Here is a 22,103-nt window from a genome sequence, read left to right on the forward strand (position 1 = left end):
GCAACAGACACAAGGTGAAGCATTAGGAATTCCAGTTAGGCACAAGGGAAAACACTTTACACCATGAGGGGGGTCAGACCTGGAAGAGGCTGCCCAAAGAGGCTATAGCTCTCTATCCATAGCTCAGTGGGACACAGTCCTCTGCAACCTGGTCTAGCAGGACCATCTCTGAGCAAGAGCTGGCCCAGGTGACCTCTAGAGGTCCCTGCCAACCTGAATTACTCTGTGATTCTTTGAATACTACCTTCCCCTCACTATAGAAACCACCCCGAGAAATATCATTACAGCATACATTTTATTTATTTAAAAAAAAAAAAAAGGAAGTATAAATCTCAATGCAGGAAACACAAGGTTGTGCTACAGCAACAACGTTATTACACATCACCAGCAACCAGCACCACATGCAGTCATATTGTATGTGACCATATAGGTTAAGGCTGTCTCTGCTGATAGGGAGCAGGAGCAAGAATCTGCAAACGTGTTTTCCAGAGAAGTGCTTGTCACCACACAATCACCACATCAGACTGACAGGTACAGTGGGGGTACACAGGACATAGCAGTTACAGGAACATATCAGATTGTGAACAGAAGAATTTTCTCCTTCATATTTGATGAGGATTCCTTCTTTGTAGGGCAGGGTGCCCTGTGGGAAACTGGCTTACCTGAGACTGCTCCCAGCACCCCAAGTGGGATACATTTCAGTGAAGCTGGGTTAGGCCAAGAATCTAAGTAAGGTCTCTGGAGTCCCTCTGTGGTCTAAGGAGGGAGAGGCAGGTTCAGAATTCAATGTATCCCATTAACCTTAGATAACTCTCTTACAACAACATTCATTTGTCTGACTAAATTATCAGAACATGGAATGAGATGAATCATGACCTAGAGGTGTCTGCTCCTTCCCCTTGGCCAGGATGAAGTATAAAATACAAGCTGAAAGGTGAGTGTTGCCATTACAGATCTTAAAGGTGGTAGGGATTAGCCTCAACCCAAGGGATGCCTGAGAGTGTTACAGGGCCCACATCAGGGATGCCTTCTCCATTGGCTCCTTGAGCTGCCAGATGAGGGCACAGGAAGCCCTCTGCTTCAGCTGAACAGCTGGTCCTTGGGGTGCCCAACATTCAGTGCAAGGAAGGAAACAGAACATCTTGCTCAGGCATTTCTTGGGCTTTGGTGTTCCCTGAAGAGGGATTAGGTTCTTCCTAGAGGTGGCCAGGCAGGAGGAGAGAGGAAAAGAATGAGTCCCTCAAGGTCACCAGTGGTGCAGGGAGCAGAGCTGGGAAGAGGAAGACATTATTCTCCTGTTCCACCCTCAACAGCTGCCAGCTCATGCTCAAATGACAGGGGCTGCAGACAGGCTTTCAGACCTCTGCTTCTGAGATGAGTTCACCTGTGCTGAGACCAGGTCCTTATATCCCTGTATCTGCACCGATCTCGGAATCTCTTTCTGAGCTTGCTTTAACGGTGCTTTTTTGTCCAGCAGCCTTCAGTTCATCCATTCTCTTGTTGCCAGACAGTCTTTTGGGGCAAGCAGGGAGATACCGAAACCAAGAGACAGCACAGTATTTGGTGCCTATGCCAAATGGAAGATCATAGACCTTGGAAATGAGCAGAGAGCTCTCCATCCCTCCCTTGTGGCTATGCTTCCATGCCAGGAGCCCCCGCTCCTCCTGTGTTCCTGCAACAGCAAAAATGAGATTGTTGTGTTTAAAACAGCAGGTGTTTGAGCACAGGACTACTTTGTGTGCCTCACACCCACTTCTCGAATCCAGCAGGCCCAGCACAACATACAGATCCCTTGTACTTAAACCCTTCTAGCTCCAAAGCTCTTTAAAAATATTCACTAATGAGCTTCCAGACAATACATGTCTTCCTGCAATGGCTTCCAGATAAGCAGTCTTCTCCACTGCTTTCCACAGGAATCAAGTATACCAAGACAAATTTTTCACCTGCCATGGGGGATCCAAGTACTGTTCAAAGTAAGTCATACAGTGAAGTGAAAGCAAGGCTGGATGTTAACTGCCCAGATACTTCAGAGTGGATTTAGCTAGCAATTGCTAGTCAGTCACAGGTGTTTACCCTAGCTAAGGAATTCCTAAGGGCCCATAACTATTGTGGCAGCTGACGTCCTCTTGGGAAAAGGAGTGAGCACACCTGTAAATTCTGGAGGAGCTGAAGGTTGACGGCTACAGGAAAATTAATGGCCCAAAGGCTTTCCAATAAGCCTGAGACAGTAGAAGAATCTGGTTAACAGATTCCTGCTCTTTTCCTGTAGCAGAAAGGAGGGTTTCGTCCCCTATTCTTATGCCATCCCTCCCCAGGCTTGATGAAAATCCAAGGCTCTTTGTCCTTCTGAGGGACAGCTGCAGGTGCTATATCCTCTCTCTGGTCATCAGATTTTCCTATTGCTTTCCACTGCTGTGGCTCCGTTTTAGCAGCTCCCATAAGTAGGCACATGTTGGCTCCTTCCACTTCTTGTAACTGCCTTTCTCTTTCATTTTTACCAGCAACATGGCTCTAGGCTGGCATTTTCCCTAAAAGACATGTTTTCCAAATAAACCTTTTCCTCAGCCTGGATTGTTCCTGACAAATTAGTTAGTTTTTGTTATGCTGCTGTTTTCAGCGACATCTCCTTTCCTCACCCCTCCCTGGGAGGAGTACAGTCTCATGGTGCTTCATGGTTGCTAGCACAACTCTTGCCCATAGAACAGTAGTCACAAAGACAAAAAATACCAGGAAACAAACCCTAGCACAGGCACAAACCAGTAGTACATTTCAGCAAATCCTACCTGGAATGGTGTTATCAAGGATAAACCCTAGGAGTCCACCCACAAACATGCCAGTGGTGAGGAGCACCTGGATCACCTGGTCAAGCTGGATGATTCCTAGCAGAAAAACAAAGCTTTAGATAGTGGTGTAGTGAGACACATGTTTTACCAGCAGCATACCTGGTGCCAAGAGGCTGCAAACTGCATGCTTGCTTGAACTAGACTTGCAAATCCCAAAGCAGATTTGGCAATGAAAAGGAGATAGATCTCACTGACAGTTTCAGACCTACAGTTTTATTCTACATGATTATTGACTGATATGCAGTGGGCAGGAGATGACTAATAAATACACTAAGAGCCTATTAACAGTGCAGACCCCACAGCCCTGTCCCAGAAAAAGCCACCTTCTGCTCCAAACACATTCTGCACCTCCATGACGTAACACCTAGCAGTTTCCTACAGGAGCACGAGCTACAGTTTCCAAAGAAATATGAATATATTTAGCATGGGATTTCACCACAAGCTAATCAGATGTGATGTTTCCCCTAGAGGGCTAATAGGCACTAGCAAAGCCCAGTGGCACTGAGCATCTGACAGACCATCTATAGAGTGTGTGGTTTGTGGGCTGAGCTCTTTAAACAGCCCACCCATCATGCCATGTATATTTTAAGAGAAGACACTACGGCCTTTGTGATGAACACATTAGTCACACAAGACACAGTGAAGGGGTAACTGTTGGAGAACTGGAAATTTCAATAAAGTGAACTTGACGGAATTTAGTAGAGGAGTCTGATCTTGCATTTTGGAAGCACAAAGTTTTATTGTGTATGAGGACATAAGAAAGCCTCATTCATCAAGACCTTGGTCAAGACTCAGCTCTGGAGTATTCTCTTGCCCCACCCCAAGACTGTGTCCTGGGGAAGTGCTCTGCAATCCTTAGCTCAAGAGGAATATGGCGAGGTGCAGTCACTGATCAACAGAAGAGATTTCCACACCAGAGGCGTGCATCAGAGCAAAAGGCAAAAACAGCCCTCACAGAAAGGAACAGGACACAGTCAAGGCATAGGTTTCAGGGTTTTATCAGGAAGAGTTGCATTTTAAAGGGTTTCTCTGGATCAACTTTGCTTCAATGTTATGCTACAGAGAATGCTTCTGATGTCATTTCTTACCTGTTTCCAGCAATGCACTATTTTTGCTTGCCCAGTTGGGAATCGTGAGGCCAGAAAATACAGAAAATCCAAAGATAAAGATGTTTCTTGAGGAGTTCATATCTGTATACTGCACAGAGAAATTGTATACATTACATTCAGAATTATCCAAAACTGCGGATTATTGTTGTGTTCATGAGACATGGTGGGATGCAAACACTGCAGTCAGACAGCCCTGGTGCTGCTGGGGTGTTTGTGATCCTGTGGTCACTGGTGCCAGACAGCCCTGCCCCAGCCAGGGAGCCCTCTGCGATTTAGCCCTTCTGGGTACATCCCAATATCTTTACCCAAGGAATTGTCAACACAAATGTCTGCATTTGCTGCAGTGTGGTTATATCTGACACAGTCAATCTGACTTGAAACTAAAGTCTCTTTCTCTAGGGATGAAACAGAGTTCACACAGTGTTACCTGCAAATTGGAAATCCCCACTGCCGTGATAACTCCGAACATCACGAGGAACATGCCTCCGATCACTGGGCTGGGTATGCTGGCAAGCATCGCCCCAACTTTCCCGAAGATGCCACTCAGGAGCATGGCACAGGCACCAGCAATGATGACCATTCGACTCCCTACCTGGGGCAAGAGGAAGAGGAGGCAATCACACACCAATCAGCGGAGAGAGCCGAGGGATGGCAGGCTCCAGCACCAGCCTGTTGGGCAGAGGTTGCAGCTCTGGCCCAAAAACTCAATGGCACATTCAGTTGAAGGTTTGGATACCACTGCTGGTGAGCTGGGATGCTGACACTGAATGGGAACCATCAGTATTTGTGCACCAGTAAATATTTATAACGAAAGGCACTCTGAGAGCACCACACCTATTTCCTCGGTGTTATCCTTTTTCCTACTGTTGCCAGGACTTCAACAGTTTGCTGTTAAACAACAATTAAAAGGTTAAATTAAGAGCACAGTTATCCCAACACACAGCCTTGCTCTTGCTTCAGCCTAGAAATATCTTGGCATACATACAGCCTAGCGTTGCAACCAGCCAGTCAATTCACTGGACAATCACTAGACAAAACACCTTCCACCGGGGTTTGGATTACCATCTAAAAATGGCTTTCAATGAGGTGTCCCACAATGATCCCTCCAGTCCTTGGAGACCAAGATTTGGGAGACCACAGCTGGCTGGTTGCTCCAATCCTGAGCTCTGGGAGCTTATAAATCCTTTCTATAGTCAAGAAATAAGAAGTGAGAAAGTCTCCTGGTCTGCCCCTATCTCTCATCAGCTATCTAGCTTCAGTAAAACCATTTTTTTTTCTCATTTTTTTCCCTAGAAAGAGCCAGGATGGCCTTTTCTTGGTTGAGCACTACAGCAAAGATGGGATGAAATCACCAAGCCATGTCCTTCATTCAGATCTGCTACAGCATACAAATAGGAAAGATAAAGAGTATCTGCCAAACAAAGGGTTCAAAGAGACATTTAAATCTATGGAAACCAAAAAGAAAAGCAGGAATATTTGTTAGACTTTCAATTCAAGATATGCCTTGCCATACCAAAACTTGGACATCTTAAAGAATCATGCTAAAATTCACAACATTCATGTCTTAGGCAGGAAAACTCTGTAATCCTCTGCAAACACTTTATAATTCAATTAAATATCTTAATACCTCCCTTTAAATGTTTGAAGAATATCATATTTACAGGAAGGGCTTTTTGTGAATGTTTTGAACAAAAACATTCCCAGTAACTAGTGGTGTCTCTTTTAGGTATTTCTTAAACATGTCCCTTTAAAATATTTTGAGTTTTACTTGATTGTGAAAGATGAATTAAAAAGATTTCATGTGGAGTTTCAAAATAAAATCATGCATTGCCTTCAGGTGGGCTTTTTATATTCTTTGGCTTAAAACCTTGGGACACTATCACCATCAAAATGTTAATTTAATAAAAGTCAACAGATCTATTTGTTCTTAAGGATTAGAACAAAGATGCAGATTCTCAGTTTGCTAAAATGTTGAGTTACCCTGTATATGGAGTTGGCCTTAAAGGCAAATGATTTAATCCAGTGATACCACAACTGTGAGCATATGCTACTAAAGCTTCTAGTTCAGAATTTGTTTCAATGTCAGGAAAACAAGAAAATCAGTTCTCTTTCTTAAGGCTGAAGAAACTGCAGAGTTCCCTACAGTATATGGTGACTCTGAGGCCTTTACCTCTCTTTAAAATCCCTCTCTTCTTTTCTCGGAAATGAGAGCTCAGTAGTGGCAAACTGGGCTTGATTAAGCAGTTTAAATATTGGTGTCTGGTGCCATGTAAGATGTTGCATCTTGGCAGCCTCCAGCAGGTTCTCCTTGCCTTATCTGACAGCCCCTGTGGGTATCTGAGATGTCCAAAGATTTCTCAGGTGGTCCTGGACATCTCTGTTTAAGCAGAGGAAACAAGTCCCTTGTGCTTCCATTTGTTATGGAAAAATGTGTTTCCCACATAAAAAAAGAAATTAAATCCACCTTGTGCTCTCAGCATCCCCATCTGTCCCAACCAGAGTGTTTACACTGATTTAAAGTTGACTGAGATGACACTGTATTTTCAGCTCTCTTAAGAGTGGACAGAGTAAGCAGAGGTGGGATCTAAGGGAAATATCTCTCCTGAATCAGTAAGGATGGCATGTCCACCTGAAGGACTTAGCGTACATGGTGAGAACATGTCCTATAATCTGGTAACTATGAATCTGGGCAGCATCCCATACATACAATATATGCAGCAAACTACATGTCAGGAAAGAATTGGCTCAGGTATATGATCAGTATGCACAGACTTCCTAGTGACAAGGTACATGTCCTGACAGGCTAAACTGGACTCCATGCAGACATCCAGACATCCTTGGTGTCAGAGGCAGCCACCTCAGTCAAACACTACCACTTCAGTCTGTGAAAAATGGTTATTGTGAGTGAGGTCTATAAAATCCAGTGAAATAAGCAATATTATAGAGTGGAAGCTGTAAGTTAAATTCTGCATTTATTTCCTGAATCACAGCTCTTTTGGCATGGCATTGCTTATTTGACAATGATTTGAAAATATTGTTCAGTTGGCTGCTGGATGTACCTGTCCTCTGGCTGCAGAGCTTGGTGAAAATTTATGATCTGATTGTCCAGCTTATCTCTGGAAATTTGTTTACCTTATAAGAGCAATTAATATATTCAAGGGATTCACAAAACTTTATAGAGAGGTAAAAAACACAAACCTTTGCTATCACATTTTATAATCCCAAAGAAATAGTCTACCTCTCACATGACTGCCATCCTTGGTTTATAAAAATTCTGGAATTTGAAGCCCTATTAAATATTTTCTTTCTACTTTCTTTTCTTACTATTTCCCTTCCCCCTCCACCTCCCCTTCTTTTCCTTTCCTTTTCCTCTTTATAAATATATTTAGGAAGTCAGAGAGAGACAGACAGACAGTATTTGATAAAGTCAGTTCTCAGGAAGTTTCCAGCTTAGCTTAGATGTAACATGCTCTCTTTACCCTTACCTAAGCCAGGTGCCATGAGTGAGTGCACTAATGCCACATGCAGACCATAAGCAGAGAAAGAGAGGGACTGGCCACCTCTGTTAAATTATTCATAGTGCTGCTGAGGTGGTCACCAATGGGCCAGGGCACAATTTTCCAGTGTGCCTTTCAGGACGTGGGCTAAGACCACATTCCAGCTCCAGCACATACCCGTGTGCACCAGTCTTTTGTACATACACCTGCAGGGGAACCCTCCAGGAGCCACCCCAGCCACCCCGCTGCAGTGAGGCTCACCTTGGTGATGCCCAGGGCCCCCACATTCTCGCTGTAGGATGTGGTGCCATTCCCTGTGCCCCAGGCCCCAGCCAGAAGGCAGCCGATGCCTTCCACCCCAATCCCGCGGCTGATGGCGTGCTTCGGCGGCGGCGGGGCCCTGGACAGGCGGGCACAGGCATAGTAATCTCCCACGGACTCCAGCATGGAGGAAATCACCCCGGCTAAGATGCCAAATATCCCAGCCAGGCTGACTGTTGGCATTCCCCACTGGCCTGCAAGTAAAGACCTTGGTTCAGGTGTGGGGGGCACATTTGCCCTGAAATCTAGGGAGGAAGAGCAGCAGGAATGTTTGCGGGTGTTTGCCTGATTTTTGGCATTTCGTCTCCCCCTGTTAGTCATAAGTGGAGGTGCAAGCAGGAGCAGGCAGGATGGGGAAGGGGGGGGGGCAGTGGTACCTGGGTAAGGCAGCCGAAACCAGGGAGCCTGTGACAAAACGTCCCCACGAGTGTCCGTGCGAGCCAGGTGTCCGTAGGCAGTGGGGTCCACAGGGAGGACGTTGGTCACTGTCAGCACATAGCAGAGCAGCCAGCTCAGGGAGAGCCCCAGCAGCACCTGTCCCCAAATGCAGCAGTGGGGTCTGGTTAGGGTATGGCTGCATCTCCAGCATGGTTGTGGGGGACAAGCTGTCACTGTCTCCCTGCATGACTCTTTCCTCTGCACAGGGAATGGAGGCAAAGAGACAGCTGAGGCTTCTGGTGGCCCTTCCTCCTTCTTTCTCTCCCTCCCCAGGGTCAGGGACATGGGGACCTTTCTCCCCCTGCCCCTCACCACGTAGGCTTGGCTGGGAAGCACTAACTCATCTGGACACCTGTGGAAAGAGCCGAGGCAGCCCGCAGCAGGTGAGGCCAGTCACTCTGTCACAATCATCCAGGGTCTCCAGGAACCCCAACGTACCGGAAAGATCTGGAAGAGGTAGACTGGAGAGAAGTGGCACTTCTTGCCTTTCTGGTAAGACGGCAGCAGCACAGGGACATCTTTTAGGTACTGAGAGAACAGAACTATGAAAAAAATAGTCCTAGGAGGAGGGAAAACGAGACCATGAACAAAGTGGGTACCCAGCTGCCCACCTGTCCCCACATTAAATGAAGACCTGCTACCCAAGGACCCAGGACTCCAGAGGAACCAAAAAAACAGGCTTTCAGCACCAGAGGGTGGCTCCCCACTCCAGCAAGCCAGTGGTGGAACAAGCTTTCCATCATACTCTACTGATAGATCCCGCACATTTGCAAATATCTCTTTTCGGCCTATTGTTTCAAGACTGACATCCCAGGTAATGCATCAGTGAGTATGACACAGTTGCAGAAAGCTTAAAAATTACACCAAAGTGAACAAAAGACCTGAGAGACTTGCAAGGTCCAGGCAGGGCCTGAACCTCTGTGTAATTCAGATATACTAGAAATATAGGATTTATTGATTTCCTGATTTCAGGTTTACCTATGCTGCTTTGCAAGTGGCAAAAGGCTCTTAAGTGGCACAGAGTAAAAGAAGAGGATTTGGCTTGGCTGTGCCAGTCCCTGTTTAGAAAGAAAAAAACATGGTGGGACTGTGAGGCTGCATATGGTGCCCACAGAGCCATTTGTGGTTTCTAATGCTACAGACCAGAGAGAGTAGACCAGAGCCCAGACAGACTGTGTGAGTGCACACTTTGTGCATTTGCATGAACAAAGGTGCTCAGCAGCCTTATGAATCACTACAGAACCCTTGCCTGTCTCAGGGAGGTGTTGCTGCTTATTATTCAGGTTGCCTGACACATTCCATTAACAAACGCTATTTTCAGCTGCTTATAACTCTAGCTAACTTTACCTATTTGGGATGAAAATTTCCATGGAAAATGTCTGCCTCAGGCCAAATATTTTTTGAAAAATATGTACCAAATCTATTTCTAAGAGTGATATTCAGTAAATAGACATAGTATATAGCCTGCATTGAAAAGGTCATTTTGCCTTGACCAGTAGCAGGATTTACTTATGACCTGGAGCAGAAATTTGAGATTTAGTAGAACTTCTTTGGGGCAAAGGATATTACTGTTTCTCACAAAAATCTGCTCAGGTACGCTCAGTCTGCAACAACGATCATTCACTCCAAGTCCCAGGCAGTCAGCAGAAACATCTCAGGCTTTAGCATTTGCAGACCATAAAGACTCTGAGCCTTCTGAGTATGTCCAGGCCTTGCCTGTTGATGAACTGTGTGTGCAACATTACCAGGGAGTAAGTCACCACAGTCTAAAGAATTTTTTTGAGGCAACAGTGGGGATCTTCCATCATGGAAGCTCTGGGATGTGGTGGGACTGAACAGCAGGGCTGAGACTACATGACTCATGTCTTCCACCTCCATCACCACTTTCCCTCTTTCCCTAATGACACCCATGGAGCACGGAGAAGGCAGCAAAAGAGGACACAACTGGGACAGTTCAGAGCACAATGATCAGGGTGGGGCTAAGGTATCTGAGTCAGGAAAGAAAGTACTGGGATTATGGATAGAAGTTGGGACAGAAACTAACTGGACGGAACGGGTGACTTGGGTTGAGAGCAGGGACAAAGGCTGGAGGACTGGGACCCCATTAATGGAGCGGCATGGTTGGGCAAAGAGGTCAAGCATGACTCTGAGGTTAGGAGCTAGTGTCTGGAGAAGAGAGGCAGAGAAAGGAGTTAGTTCAGACAAGGATATACAGTTTGAAGAGGAAAATTCAAACTGGTTAAGCAAAAGGATTAGGACAAATCACCAGAGTTGGAGAACGGGACAACAAGCCAGAGATGTGACGGGAAAAACAATGGTGGCAAGAGAGCTGAGTTTCAAGCAGGATTTGGAGTCCTATGGGGTGTTGGTGGAAGACACTAGCTAGATGAGGAAATGGGGGTGGAGAAGAGAGGTGGCTTTTGGGGTCTGGGAGGGGAGGTGCAGGGAGGAGAAGAGATCAAGAGAAAGAATGGACTGAAGCATGTCCTACAACAACATGCTGCCTTCCCAGGGCTACACTCAAGCCCAGGTCCTGAGTCTCCAAGTCAGCTCTGAAAACACCAGTAAATGATGGAGCCCATAGAGAGGTTAACAACCTACTCCTCTTGCATCCTATCCCAACTGAAGTCTACATTAGGGATCTGAAGGTGGCAAGTCTGCAGGGCAACCATGCAGTTGCATTTCTACTTTTTTAATTAATTTCTCAAATACCAAGGAAATTCCACCACCCAGCACACTCCATACACTCCAGCAGAAGGGCATGCACGCAAATGTCCCTGAAAGAGCACTCACTGCTGCAAAGCTACATGTGCAGACAGACATTTCCAAAGCCCCCAGGCCCTCTAGAGAGAACAACTCCTCCTCCTCCTGTGAAAACAATACATAAAGCACCAGCTTTATGTAGAATACCTGACTCTGAGTGCTCAACTTTGTCATTCTAGGAATGTCTTTTTAACTTAAATGATGGGTGTGCATAGCCAACTGTGACAGAGACTGCCCACACACTGGAGAGACTTGTTTCTCTACTGACCTATGAACTTTGCATTTTCACAAAAATCAGGTTTTTAAGCTCATTTTTGGGTTTTGCTTTGTTGCTGAGGGCTTTAACCTACTGAGGGGTGGGGGAATGACTATATCACACATCTGCCTTGTCACATGTCAGTGACAAATAAACCTCATACCCAGGGAAACTCTGCTATAGACTGTGACACTTGGTTTCATACTAGAGGCAAGTGATTTGCGTATGCTCAGTTTTCCTAGAAAAGAGAGAGACTTACATGAATGCTATGCCCCAGTGCTGCCCAGCCTCATTCCCAGCAGACTCAAAGAGAGGTAGCGCAACCAAGGTGATGGTGGGAGCAATTGTCAGGGGGCCAATGAACCTCATCAGAAATCCAATCAGGCCAGAAAATCCAACGAAGATTTGAAAGCAGGAAGCTACAATGATAGCTCCTTGCACCTGGAAAAATGGAGAAAGAAAACAGAGGTTGGAAGACCCTTTCCTTCATAAGTCAGTGCAAATCCAGTGTGAGAGCCAGGCTCAATCTCCAGTCACAGACTGGCATGGAGGTCTCCCACTGACAACAGTAAAACCTGGCTGAACATTACGTGTGAGGATGGACCACCAAAGTAGCAGCACAGCACCTCTCTCTTTGGCTGACAGATTTAGTCCTCACCGGGGCTAATTTTGTTCCAAAGATCACCTCCTCGCTGTTCTCTTGGTCCACCCAAGCATGCATCAGCTGCCCTGCACTCTCCTTCCTGCTCCCCCCAAAGCAGGGGAAAACCTCTTGCCCTGAAAACAGGAGCAAGGCTGTGATCTCTACTATCTCCCTTCTGGGACGAACTTGAATCACTTCAGCACGCCGGTGGGGCAGGTGAGTCATTACAGCCTCTGTTTTTTCTGAGTATCAGTTTCTCTCCGGGAACATATTTATCACCCTGAACTGCCCTGTGTTTGACAATCACTGCTAAGGAGCCAGTAATTACATTCTGAAATGCTGCTCACTTCAGCATCAGCTTCAGGCAGGGGACTCAGGGGTGGGGCTGCTCTCTGCCTTCTCGGATTTGGTGATAAATCCAGGCTGGGCCCTCTGTGGTGCTGAGCACCTTCCCTCCCCCAGCTCCAAAGGGAAACACAGGGTCTGGGTGAACCACTCAGCCTGAAAGGAAAAATCAGCAGTGTCCTTGTGATAGATTTATGTGTATCAGCAAAGAGAGCAGCCTGTGCTGCACAGCAAATCCTTGGTGAGCTCTTAATGCTTCCCAAGTGGTTTGCAAAGCACACCAACAAATGGATCGACAGAGGCAAATTTAGCCACTTGCTCTAATAAGACAATTGATGTAGAATGAGGCAGTGAGATCCCTGACCTTTCCTCCTCCTTTCTGACTACCTAAGATGCCCTTTCCCTTAATATTTACAGTAGGTTTTGCCTTGTTTTTCTTTTTGCTAGGTTTCCTGTGCTTAGACAGGGTCCTTTTCTTGGAAACATTTTCCCTCCCTCAAGGCTAGCCATGCTTCATGGAGAAGGGATCTGGCTGGACCAGTGGAGACTTTGCAGGGACCATAAATCACATGAGGAGGTCTGTATGTCTCCTGTTCAGCAGGAATGAAGCACCTGCTTTTTTGACAGAGAATAAATGCTTAGGAAGCCGCAACAGGGAGAAGGCCAAGGTCCATTAGGAACAGTTTCTCCAGCATTGGAAGTTTCTCCAGCAGTGACATGGTCAAGCACTTTTCTGAAAGCAAAGAGTCCTGATACAGAGCGGGTGCCACTGAAAATGCAATATACCTCTCGCATCCGTGTCTGCCAGACTTCAATGAATTCTGGTGAAGAAGCATTCACCAAGGTGGCATTCTGTGTCCAGGCAGGGCACTTCCAACTGGGGAGAGACAGCATTGCCAAGGTGGGGGTCAGGAATGCAAAAGTCCCTCCTTGAATAATAGGCAACCTTGAAGGAGAGCAGAGGGAAAAGATAACAAGTGAGGATGCTAGAAACTCAGCTCCATAGGGGTCAGAGAAAGGAAAGCAAAATAAATTTAAAAATCATGCCTTGTGTTTTCTGGCTTACAGTAACGCCTCTCTGGGAAGCCCTCAGGCTAGCAAGGAACTCGTAGCTCCAGAGGAGCTCAGCACTGGTTTTGTGCAGAGCTTTATAAAGCAGAATGATGCTCCTATGAGCTACACCAGCCTCTTCTCTTTCCACACATGAAGAAATGGAGACACAGAGCTAAAAGGCCTGACTGGCTCCTCTAAACCCCACATGCTTTAAGCCCCCACTGCAGTGCAAGTTGTCTTAGCCATTCCTCTAGTGTGCTTGAAAAACCCAAAGCTGCCTGAGGGCTGGCATAGCAGCCCTGAAATAGCAAGAGAAACCTCTGAGGTGCCTCTGCTTCCTTCCCTTTAGGAAGTATCCCTGGGAGGAGCCCCCAAAGCATCCTCTCCTTGTCCCAGGATCTCTCATGGCACCTGCTCAGAAACACAATGGGGCATCAAGCTGGGTGAGTGCTTTTGCAGGTCACAGATTTCCCTGAAACAGAGGCATTTCCACCATTCTCTGGAAAGCACCTGAAAACAAGAGATGGCATAGCTGTAACAGCATCATGTCTCTGTCACCTAAAACAGATATTTTTACCACTGCAATTACCATGCACAACTGAAGCACTGTCGAAGCTTGGACGGTGAGTTATATTTGAGTATCAGTTATCTGTGGAGTCACCTACTTACGGTATTTGGCCAAATATGTTGCAGCCTTCAAACAATTTTGCTGGGCAAGGCAAAAAAAAACCCAAAAACAAACAAACAAAAAGAAACAGAGAAGGCCCTGTGCCATGACTTAAATTAACAATAGATTTATAGCTTCTGCTGTGTTGGTCCTTGAGCTATTTCACAGCCAGTGCTGTGTATGTGTGGGCTTGGAGCAAAACGGGGTGCCAAGGTGATGCTTATGGGCACACTGAACGCTTTCCAGTGGGGTTTGCAAGAGGAAAGCTGCAGGATTAGCGAAGGAAATATTACACTCTGATAATGACTACATGATATCATTTACTAATCACCATCACGGCAAATGACCTGTGTCTCCTCTCAGGAGCCTCTTGGATGGTGTCTCCAGCGACTGAGACTTGTTGCTGCTTTTTCATGCTGTGTAACATGACCGAGCTGCAGGTTGCAGTGGGTCAGCTTTTCCCTCGGCTATTGCTTCTGGAGGGCTGCTTCTGAACTGCACTCACTCTTGATGGGAACCTCCTCAACTTCATGCCCAGTTCCCATCTGTTTGTTCATGTGCCAACATTGTCTTTTAGCCAAAGTGGTTTCTGCCCCCAGCTTCTCTCACAGCCTAGTTACAGGCTGCAGTTGTCACCCACCCCTGAGCTGCCACTTGGCCACATCAACCAGGCCAGCCTCTGTAAGAGGAATGGTCCAGTCCCTCTTCTCCATGCCACATTAATAGATCATCTACATTCTTCTTCTCCTCTGAATTAATCTTAAATATGGACACCAGGAAGTGTGCAAAGCACTTAGCCGAGGGCTCCCCAGGGCCTCGGAGAGTGGCACAGAACTTTTGCAGGGAAAAGCATCCCTCAGAACTCATTATTTACCACTTTTCTGGCTGTCTTGTTGGTGAATTATGGTCATCAGCTATTACAGAATTTCAGAAAACAGTAAAAGGAGAAAAAATTATCTGCTTCCAACTGTCTGCTCAGGTTTGGTTTGCCTCTGGCCACACAGCAGGCTGTCTCACCTTTCTGGTAGGAAATAAGGCAAAACTGCACCCTCAAAAAGCCATTCAAGTTTATCCTATAGGAACAACTCCCTACCACTTTGTTTGATCTATTGTTCCTCATTTAGCTATTCAGCCATGGGAGATGCTCCCTGATACTCTTTCATCCTCAGCTCACAGCGAGCAGGGGACGTCACAGCTCTCAGGTATTCACAGAGGAATTTGGAGGGAGAACTCCAGCCTGAATTACACTAGCAGCCACAGCTAGTTATGCACCCCAGCCTGAATTTAGCTGAAGAACCAGATTCTCTCTTTTTAGTGGTCAGGGTGGCCCCCTTCCTCCACTAATCCTGTAGCAATGTAGGCGAAGGGGAGCACCCTCCAGGAGAGTTTGTCTACAGCCACTTCTTTAGACATAGAGAGATGGAAAAGTTTCACTGGTGAAAAAAACAGGAGGAGTAAAAATATTTTGTGGAGCTGGCAGTTAACCAGTGATTTGAAGGCAGAAGTTTTAACCAGGTCCCTCACATTCAGAAGCCAAAGAATGTGTACTTTTTGCCTTTGAAGTGAGAAACACAGGTTCCCACCCTACTGGAGTTAAAAACAGTCTGTGGAAAGAGAGAGGCAGCCCAGAGTTATGACAAGGGGAATAGAAGAAATTTTGCAAGGTCAGCAAAGATACAGGGTCTTTCTGGAAAGGAAATGTCTCTCATTAAGTGCTTCATTTTCTGGGTACTGAATGGCAACTCCACGCTCATCTCTCTACTGTCTCTTAAACAGCTCATCTGCAAAGAGGATTTACCTTGCTTACATTCAGATTGTGCCACGAATCCTTGAGCATGGCAAGTGGCACTGCGTAACAGGACATGCTGCAGAGCTCCTCCCTGAGTCCCTAAGCAGCAGCACATGCCATTTAATTTCTCCTAATTATCCCCTCCCCTAGAGTTTCCTATGGAAACTCTAGCAGAAGGATCCTTGGGGTAAAGGGCAAGCAGATACTTTTTACTGAATGTTGCAGTGCTTTATTGTTTTGAGGACAGATTCCTTATGAGCCCAGGAAAAGGTGTATGAAGTATCAGGAGATGCAAAAGTCAGAACAGCGAGGTAGCCCTGCAAAACTCTCATGTACAGTAATTTCAGGGTGCTTTGGCATGTACCCTGATTGCCCAGGGGTAGCAAATGACTCTCACTGATAGATAAACTCAACAGCAGGGTGGTGGCCAAGCACACAGTAGCTGCTCAGCACACAGTAATTGCTCACGTGTCCCAGTTCTTTCATTTGGCCTACCTGACTCCAAAGAGGACTTGCAGTAGGGTGCAAATTCCTGAGACAAAGAAGATGGTGCTGATCAAGTGGCTCTGGGTGAGTAGGTCGTGCTGGAGGCAAAGCTCTTTGGAGAGGATCAGCGGGATAGCTACAAGACCTCCCATGGCTGTCAGGAAGTGCTAGAAGCCACAGAGAAAGACTGGGTGAAGAAGGACACAGAACTGGCTCTATATTATTACCATGTTGTTGAGGGAAATCTGAAAACAACTCACAGATTTGTGTTTGGGTGGTACTAGTATTACCCATTCTCTCTTTTGTTTTAGCAGCCTTAATTCTCTGTTAGGGGCTGTTCCAAAGTACCTACAAGAATTGCAATGTATCCACTCAAATTTCTCCTACTTTTCGTACCCAAAGACCTTTGTAGTGCTCTGGACTCCCCTGTCAGACCACTGTCAAACACAACCAGCTTATCTGCAGCACCTGCAGACAAAGCTGTCAGGGCTGCTCTTCCAGAAAGATGGGGACATCCCAAGGTAGAGGGAGAGAGCAATCAGGCAAAGTAAATGCAAATATTTAAGTCTGTCTCATTCACACCACAAATGATAACATTAACAGTTGGCACATTGGAGCTACAAATTCTTTACCATCGGTACCTTTTCTCACACAGTGCAGTTATGAATAACCATAAAAACCGGATGCCAAAGAATGGAAGAATTGGGCATTGTATTTGCCAGAAGAGTCATAAACATATTTCTACAACGACCTTTAGCTAATGACTAAATATGAAAATAATTTTTCAAACTTATTTTGCTTTAATTATTAACCCTGGTTGTGAGCTCTCACCTTGGAGCACAGTGGTGGAAGTGGTGGCACTCAGAAACTCACTGTGTTCATTGGCAGCATGTTTTATTAAAATTATGATGCTGCCTTGCTCAGAAAACCTTGGGTTGATAACACTCTAAATTTGAGACAACCATTTAAGGAAAAAAAGTACAAAACTCCCATCAAGCTCCAAGCACGGTCCATCATTACCCTAATCATTCTGAGGTCTCTCTTCTCCAAGGCTCCATACCCAGCATGGCATTGGTGGCATTGTGTGGTTTAACACCCCTGGGCATGGACACCAGCCAAAGCAGTGTGTGCACTTCTGCTTAGTTTTTGTTGCTGTGGGAAGGCAGAGTTTACCTTCAGCTGAGGTACACAACCAGTTCTTATTAAATATTTGGCCCCTGCCTCGGGACTCTGCCTTACCATTTGCACTTCAAAGGGTGCAATGTGGCTGTGAGCACAAGGATAACAGTCAGTGCTCAAGATGTGGTGGGAAGGGCTTGAGTTCAACAAGATCCAGCCCCAGAGCTCCAGTCATGCCCAGTGAAGGTCAAGCACTCACAAATTCAGGTTTTACCCCCATTAACTGGCTGAATAGCCATGAAACTTCCACCCACCCCCAGCCTCCACCTGCTTCCCCGTCACACCTGAATGCCCAGCAGGATGCACAGATACCAGGGAGGCACATCTGTGACAGTGTAGGCAAGCTTGGTCCCACTATGGCCTGTGCCCCCACCCTCCTCTGGGCCCTGGGCAGCACAATCTGGTGAGGAGCAGTAGTGGCTTCCATCTTCAACCTGGAGAACAGGAGAGACCCTTTGTTAGCCACAGGCACCCTGTGCCCTGCAGGCACCCAGCAGCCACCTGTCTTGCAGCCACACTCCATGTCTGGCAGGAACACCTCCTGTGTAGCTTTCAACAGTGCTAGGATATAAAAAAAAGAATAAGGAGGGGAAATTAAAACTGAGGTATAAAACACCAATAGAACATTTTCATATGCACATGCATGTCTCGGCCTGAAGAAACATTAGACGGTGTCTCAGCCTCAAAGGGACATCTGGACAAAGTTTGTTAGTATCATTAAAGTCTGGCTAAGGATGAAGAAACTGCAACCAGAAGCAAGGGAGAGTGTGCAGTGGGTTCATCAGTAAAAGCTGCACTGTCCTCTGGTCTCTGCCCCTCTGACAATTCCACTAAAATAGCATTTTTGATAAAATATGCTAAAACACCTGGCTGACACTAATTACTGAGTAAAAACATGTTTTATATTTCATTTCCTTGGTCTTTTCTTTCCAATCCTTACCAGTGTTCTGCCTCAGTAAACTCACCTGCCTTTTTTCTTACTAGAAAACCTCACTGCTGCAGAGGAACTGGGTAAAACACAGGGACACCAGTGGATGGGAAATCCCAGTGTCCCTTCCAAAGGAGCCAACTGAAATTGCTCCCCAGGAGGTCTCAGATCCCTCCCCACCCAGAGCAGCCAGAAGCCCAGGGCTCCCCAGAGAGCTGTATGTCTTGCAGAGTTAACTTTTATAAAGATGCATTTTGCCAAGAAATTTCTTTGTTCAAGATCCCTCCCCAGAGGCACCCAGCTCTAGCTGTTTCTACCATAGTCCCATTCAGATAAACTACCTTAATGGACTTAAAGCCTGAGACTCTGCTATGAGATACCTAGGGCAGAGATGCTTCTTTAACAAACATGGTGTATTTATCCAGCCTAGGCAAACTGGGAACATTACAGATACTTAAAAAGAGATAAGTGAAGGCAGAGTTAATTCCAACTGAACTCAGGCATGAACTGTAAGAGCAAAAGGCATTTCTTAATAACTCCCTGTGGAGACATTTCATTTCAGAACAAGACAGCCTGAGCCATGGATTAACAAGTGTACAGCAAGGTGCTTAAGACTGCCCATGCATGGAGTTATTTGGGGACAACTACTCCCGAATAACACCATGGGTAGATGAATGCTAAGCTAGGCAGACAGCAGTAAGCTCCTTTCTTTTCATTGCAGTTTTTCCTGAGTTAACTAGGAGGCATATTCCAGCCAGGCAGAGCCTGTGCCAGCAACAGAGCTGCATGATCATCACATGAGGGCCTGACCCTCCCCAGGAGCTGGAGAGGAGTGAGCAAGCAAGGCTCAGCAGGGGAAGGATGGAGGAGAGGTAACAGGATGAGACAGGACTAGAGGCAATGGACTCAAACTGAAATGCAGGAGGTCCCATCTTAACATCAGAAAACACCTTCTCGCTGTGAGGGTGACCAAGCACTGCACAGGTTGCCTAGAGAGGTTGTGGCTTCACCATCCTTAGAGATATTAAAAAACTATCTAGACACAGTCCTGGGCAGCTGGCTCTGGGTGACCCTGCTTGAGCAGGGGGTTTGAAGAAGGTGACCTCCAGAGGTCCCTTCCAGCTTCAGGCAGCCTGTGATGCTGAGATGCTGGCAGGAGGACGAGGCAGGAGCAGTGTGGAGCAGGGAAAGAAAACCACTGTTGAAGGTTCTCAGCCCAGCTGCTCCCATGAATCCAGGGGACCAGGACACCTTCCATGTGCCTCAGGCTCCAGGCACAGCATCAGGGTCCTCAACCACATCTTAAAAAAGTGCATCAGGAGAGCAGTCAGAAACTGAACTGCTTGAACTACAGGTAAAAGACCTTTGTCTTCTACCTTCTTTGGGGTGATTCAAACCAGAAGAAGTCACAAGCCTGATATGCATTATGGCAGAGCAAGTAGAAACAGAGACCCTGTTAAAAATAATGAAAGAAAACCTCTGGCTCTGAGCACTTCCCTGAGCCTCTGCCCACAACTGGCACAGCACCCCCACCTCCACTGCTCACAGCGAGCTCAGCCAGAGCTGTCTAAGAAATGCGGGACTTGTATACTGGGAGGTTAAAAGCCTCCCCAGACAAGTGGTTTGTACCAAGGTAGCAAGACGGTTGCAGGACCCCACTCCTTCACACCTGCTGACAGAAAAATAAGCATCTTTTTTAGTTTCTAATGGAGATGATCCCTGCTGTGAGATACTGTGCCCCAGGCTCTTGCCCTGTGGCTGTTACAGCCAGCAGCATTCCCAGTGCACCACATACCCCTGGACTGGCATACCATTTACAGCTTTTATTTCCCTGCTGTATCTCCACAGGGTGCCCTCCCCCACTGACTCTTAAACTCCTTTTTCACCCACCTTTCTGAAAATTCATCCTACTGAAAATAGGTTCAGAAGACAAAGAAACACATTCCTTACTAGGCTAAATTTCTATTGTAATTTTACTAATTAACACATAAAATGCTGTACACAGGAACACAGCCACAAGGAGCCATGAGATCACTTGCTTTTTAGAACAGATACACTCGCGCTGCCATTTATCTCCATTATTGTTTTAGAAATAATAGAGAGAAAAGAAGTTAAAAGGGTGCCAGAGAGTAGAAAGTATGCTGAGGCTGCAGCAGCAGCAGGCGGCTGTACTGAGGAAATCATTCCTCAGATTCTTGTCGATAAGGGCCAAGACAGACTTTATCACACATCAGAATCCTTGCACCAGCCCAAGCCCCCAGTTTTCCCCTTCTCCTCCTTTCACAGGGCTTTCACCTGTTAATGCAAGAATTACCCTTCAGAAAGCAGACTCACCACAAAGCTGGGGTTATCTAGCCCGTTGACATCTTTGTCTGAGGAGGGAGTCATGCCTTCCACTTTCCTTCACCAACTGCCTTGAAAAAGAAAGACCAGTCAGAAGAGGAAAGCCTCCCAAATTCCCACTCCTCCCAGTCAAAACAGCTCTAAAGAAACGGGGTGAGAACATGCAGAAGCGGGACTTCAGGAGCCAAGCAGCGCTCAGTCCTAGCTATTCATGTGAGCTGTATTGCAGAAGCATTTCCTTTCCTTTGGCTTATGTAAGTGACTCCTTTTCTCCGGCTGATTAGAGGACCGGCATTCAAACAAAACTGGAGAGCAGCCCTTCCCTGGAATGAGTGAATCAGTAACTGATGACAGAAAAAATGTCATCCATAGATAAGGATGCTCGAGGGTATCAGGTGTCCTGGCACAGCCTTGAAACTTGTTGCTTCATTAGTGTTTCAACAGCAACTTTCATTTTCTGTGTGGATTGGGCCTCTTTGAAGATCTTTGTCCTCATCTTTAGGAAATTCAATTTCTAGATAGTTTCACTTATTTCATATGTAAACTACTGTGTGTTTTGGCTTAGATACAAACATCATCATCTTGTATGATACTCATATTATAGCATGAAAAAAATGTGGCTTGTACTGGGAACTTATTTAAGGCAGCAACCAATGATCAAGTGTTTAGATATATTAGTTGTTTAGCTTATATAAGTTTTAAATAGAATGAGTCAGTTACAGTACTGTGTGATTTAGAATGCTGTTTGCTTAGCTTTGTTTGCTTAGCATGAGTAGCTAGAGTTACTGAAGCCTTGGCCCATAAGCTGTGGATTTTCACCAAGATATGCTTTAGCTGAAATACAGTTAATTTTCCTAGTAACTAGTACAGTGCTGTGTTTTGTCTTTAGTATGAGAAGAATACTGATAATACATGGATGCTTTAGTTGTAATATTTTTCCTAAGACTTTTTTAGTTAACCATGTTCTGCCAATGAACAAGAAGTGCAAACCACAAGATAAGAAGGCTACAACCATCAGCAGAAGCTCAACTCAATAAAATAAGGTAACAGCTTGCCTGCATGGAGACAGAAAAATAATCCAGTAAGATATTAGAAGACTCCAGACCAAAAATCACCATTGGACTAAAAAAGTGCATTAATTGCACATCAGGGGCAGGTGTATAAGTCATAAGCATATAATTGCTCGGGGATTTGTTCATGGTCCTTCTCTGAAGACATTCAGCTCAAGCTGACCTGCTGCTGTACCACTCTATTAAATTGATTATTTTTATAAATTCTGATGCCTGAGACTCTGCTGTGGGAAACCTATGGCTGAGACTGAAGGAAGAGGAAGTGCACCTGACAGTGGGTGTATGTGTGAGAGTGAAAAGGGGCACCTGTCAGCTCATTGGAGCTGCTCACTGCAAAGGTGCTCTGGTCTCAGCACTTATAGTCTTGGGTGGA

The 22,103-nt window shown here is 46.0% G+C and overlaps 1 protein-coding gene across 1 annotated transcript; it reads right to left on the bottom strand.

Annotated features, from left to right (window-relative positions):
* Window positions 1-694: 694 nt before the first annotated feature.
* On the bottom strand, window positions 695-20,705 carry LOC113997414 (solute carrier family 23 member 1-like). The gene is made up of 12 exons (XM_027739228.2): window positions 20,652-20,705; window positions 17,674-17,823; window positions 16,220-16,377; window positions 13,002-13,161; window positions 11,487-11,668; window positions 8,647-8,767; window positions 8,148-8,304; window positions 7,711-7,964; window positions 4,380-4,544; window positions 3,932-4,040; window positions 2,784-2,879; window positions 695-1,672 (listed from the first exon to the last, which is right to left on the bottom strand). Exons 1-12 carry the CDS (start codon window positions 20,703-20,705, stop codon window positions 1,404-1,406), a joined length of 1,875 nt encoding a protein of 624 aa, XP_027595029.1. The 3' UTR covers window positions 695-1,403.
* Window positions 20,706-22,103: the final 1,398 nt, after the last annotated feature.

This window comes from Pipra filicauda, unplaced genomic scaffold (assembly GCF_003945595.2).
Source record: "Pipra filicauda isolate LSUMZ 115617 unplaced genomic scaffold, ASM394559v2 scaffold334_size1588553_pilon, whole genome shotgun sequence".
NCBI classification, from domain to species: Eukaryota; Metazoa; Chordata; class Aves; order Passeriformes; family Pipridae; genus Pipra; species Pipra filicauda.